This window comes from Haliotis cracherodii, unplaced genomic scaffold, assembly GCF_022045235.1.
Source record: "Haliotis cracherodii isolate W230 unplaced genomic scaffold, xgHalCrac1.p SCAF_4, whole genome shotgun sequence".
Lineage (NCBI taxonomy): Eukaryota > Metazoa > Mollusca > Gastropoda > Lepetellida > Haliotidae > Haliotis > Haliotis cracherodii.
In genome coordinates, this window is record NW_027266297.1 from 36770870 (window position 1) to 36774532 (window position 3663).

Consider the following 3663-nt stretch of genomic DNA (forward strand, 5'->3'; position numbering starts at 1 on the left):
AATTAGTTCAATAGCAACGTTTGGTCATGGACAATAATCAAGTGAAAGTGTCACACATCCAGGCCTTTAGGAAGATAATTGATAGATGAATGTACACAGCTGAATGTCATTGGCAATAATATACCGCAGCATGCTTGACAACATAATTATATAGATGAGTAAATATTAGTATATTTTCAGAAAGGTCTCGTATCAGATTAATATGTTTCTGTCAGTATAATTACACATCATGGACAGAGCAATTCATTACTGTCATTCGAGTTCACATATTTCTCGATCACACGACTGGGAAAAAACAAATTCTCCCGGAATTTTTAAACATCATGTTTACATTACATGAGGCTCGGGGCAGCGACGACAGGCCCAACTTGATCCGTCAACTTCGTGGCAAAATTCCGCACCCCGCCCAAGCAGGATACCTCGGACTTGACATCAGTAAATCCACAGATCAAAACATCTTTGCTCCGCTGTGCCACAAAGATTCCATCCGAGTTTCTCCCGATCACAGTATCTTTATCCACGGCGAAACAGCTGTACTGAATTGCCTCTATAAACAGGCTGAATATATTTGTCGTGAGAAACACCATGGACCTGAGAATGCCGACCGCTTCAGCCCCAGTGATGTTTATCCCGCTCGTTCCTGCCAACTTTTCGCCATTTAGATCGAAAATGGCGGCCTTCTTGAGTTTTCCCTCAGAAATCAAGCTATCGACGATCTCGTTCCACGTCATGAGTTCAAACATAATTCGCTTGGAAAACAAAAACTGATAAAAGTGTATCCGTCAACGTTGTATTGACAGCTGACAGCCGAGAAATGCGAAGCTTGAAAACGGAGCAGGGGTGATCACACTGACTTGTTTTAGTGAAACTTTTGCTGAAGTGACAAAACCTCCTTCCGTCACTGAATTCATGTGGCGATCATGGCCAAACGAACTCGCAATGCGATTATTAAACTTGATCTCCACGTGCGAGCGTTGGCTAATCCTGCTTGCTTGTGTTGAAGCTTTTCCCGTGCTGGGCCAGTCCGAGCGCCTATTCTGATTACGTGCTGCTCTTCGGCAAACATCGACTATTTCCGTGATAACTAAATTTGTATCGTCTGCTCGCTCAAAATGAACGCATTGACACAGACGGGCTTCACTGGCTGTCAAATGAACACCGGTGACAAAACATGTGACCATGTGTATATAACCTCACTTCAGTTACACGCCCAGTCCATTTCATCCATAAATATCACGTTTTGGACTTTTTCAACGAGTTATAAGCTGTAATGCATATAAAACAATAGACTAACATTTAGTCTCTGAAATCTTATATTACACAATATCCTTCTTGACTTTAAAAATAAAAAAATTCCCTATGCTGATTTCAGAATAGAGCTAGCTTGAGCTGGCTAGACTTGATTTTGTATGCATTTCTAGATTATTATTTTTTCATAAAATAAATATATTCCACGGTCATGGTGCAGGACTAATAAAACAACAAAGTGCCATATTAATCCCATACTTCAATGCCCCAGGTATTCCAGCAAATTTAACAACACTGCGCACATCGGTAGCTCTCAATCATTCATTGCCGATATCATATTGACCTTACTGTGCTTTCCTCAATGTGTAAATTCTTATTCGAGTGCATATCTATTGCTTGTTTTGTTTGTTTGGTTTTTTTTAACGTCGCACTCAGCAATATTCCAACTATTTGGCGGCGGTCTGTAAATAATCGGGTCTGGACCAGACAATCCAGTGATCGACATCATTAGCATCGTTCCGAGCAATTGGGATACGATGACATCATGCATCAACCAAGTCAGCGAGCGCCACCATCCGATCCCCTAAGTCGCCTCTTACCACAAGCATATAGTCGCCTTTAACGGCAAGCATGGATTGCTGAGGACCTATTCGACTCCCGATCTTCACGGGGGGCATATATATATATATACACTTACAGTCAGTAGACATTAAACATTTATGGACAACAACTTTATCGTCTGTTTCCAGGTTTTGTGAACTACTTCTGCCCCTTCATCGGGTGAATTCCTAGAAGGATTATTGAGTTCTAAATGCCCATCATAGATTTAATTTGTTTGACATAAAATCGTGTTTATCACACAGTACATTTAACACGTCCTCATGTTTCCTCATGTTTACATGTTGTTCCTTAGCTCACATTTAACTGGTTCCATTAAAACTGCAGACTTGGTATTTCTCATTTATCGAAAGAACCACTACTTATTTGCACGCAATCACTTCATATGAGTACATTTAAACGATGGGATTGTGTACGTCCCAGACATATTATAAGTTCATTCTGTGCAGTTATGTTAAACGCGTGCATAAACGTAAGTGTGTAAACAGCACGTTCGTCTACTTCAAAACCTTTAGTGGACAACAACTGTCATAGCAGAACCCTAAACACACCTCGACTCGTTGCCATTTTTGACCTATGTCAGGGTATTTCTAAAAATAATTAAAAGTCCTAAAGAGGTTACATTTGTTACTAAGAGGCTCACGATCTAATTTGTGGGAGGTCACTGTCCACCAGGTTTATAAGGAACTAATTATTCATTTTTTTTAATCTGGGACACGCCACCCCAAGAATATCAAATGACCAGTCCCTAACATACATGTTGTTCTCAGCAGAAATCTAGCGAGGTGTACAATATGTTGGGCATGTCGGAGTGACAAATTGTCAGCGTCCCGTCAAGCTGCATGGCAATGCCCAGCTACACAAACTGATCTTAGTGGAACGACGTGGATATATTGTGAGTTAGCCGTGGGAATGTCTTATCGCTGCGATCTCTTTATATACTTATGGCTCGCAGTTCTTTATAGCGATATAATTACGACCACAGGACTAGGACTGCTGAAGCATAGATGGTAGATGAGATGGCCAAGGTATGTTTTGTGGGATTATATATTAGAACTTGAACGCTTACTGGGTATTTCCAATTATTTTATCATTTGATAGGCAGATGTAATAAGAAATAAATACATTGCAAGTGATTCTGTGGCATTTGATTGGATAACATAGCAAGTCTTTTGCGCTTATGTTTTCATAAAATGCAAAATAATTTGGCCATTCCCATTAACGGACTACTGCTTCCTGATTGGCTGATAGTAGACTAGGCGGGTCTTATGTTACATTATTGCGCTGAAAGATGCCACTGATTTCATATTGTTAAGAACCTGGACAAGAAAATTACTTCGATAATTGTTATCATTATCAAAATAACTATCCATGAATTCGAAAAGTTGCGTAGCTGAGAATTCTGCGGCTTGGGGTATTTCTTTCTCGAATTAATAACTGTTGGACTTGTTACCTTCTTTCATTTTGTCCCTATGTGGGACTTCTGACTTGATAATTCCGTTACGAAACGTTATGAAAAGTAAGGCAGACTCAAAACAAACTTGAGGTATCATAGACATAGACTTTCCACAAAAAGGCCGATAGAATGAAAGGCTGACAAAGTTGAAAACATCTCGGTAGGCAATTGTCTTTTTGCTGATGTCGCAGTAACGTCGCTGTCTAAAAGATAAGTTTCAGTTGTCCGACTGACTAATCACCGACATTGTAACGTAATATATTCCTGTGCACATTCCAGGAAAACTTGCAATGTTTAGATACCGTTTGTGAGTGATAAATTTAAGAATGACATTATAAAGA

General features: G+C 39.8%; 1 protein-coding gene across 1 annotated transcript; it reads right to left on the minus strand.

Annotated features, from left to right (window-relative positions):
* Positions 1 to 332: 332 nt before the first annotated feature.
* LOC139479400 (uncharacterized) lies at positions 333 to 743 on the minus strand. The gene has a single exon (XM_071262253.1). The coding sequence runs from the start codon at positions 741 to 743 to the stop codon at positions 333 to 335; it is 411 nt and encodes a 136-aa protein (XP_071118354.1).
* Between the last annotated feature and the right edge of the window lie 2920 nt (positions 744 to 3663).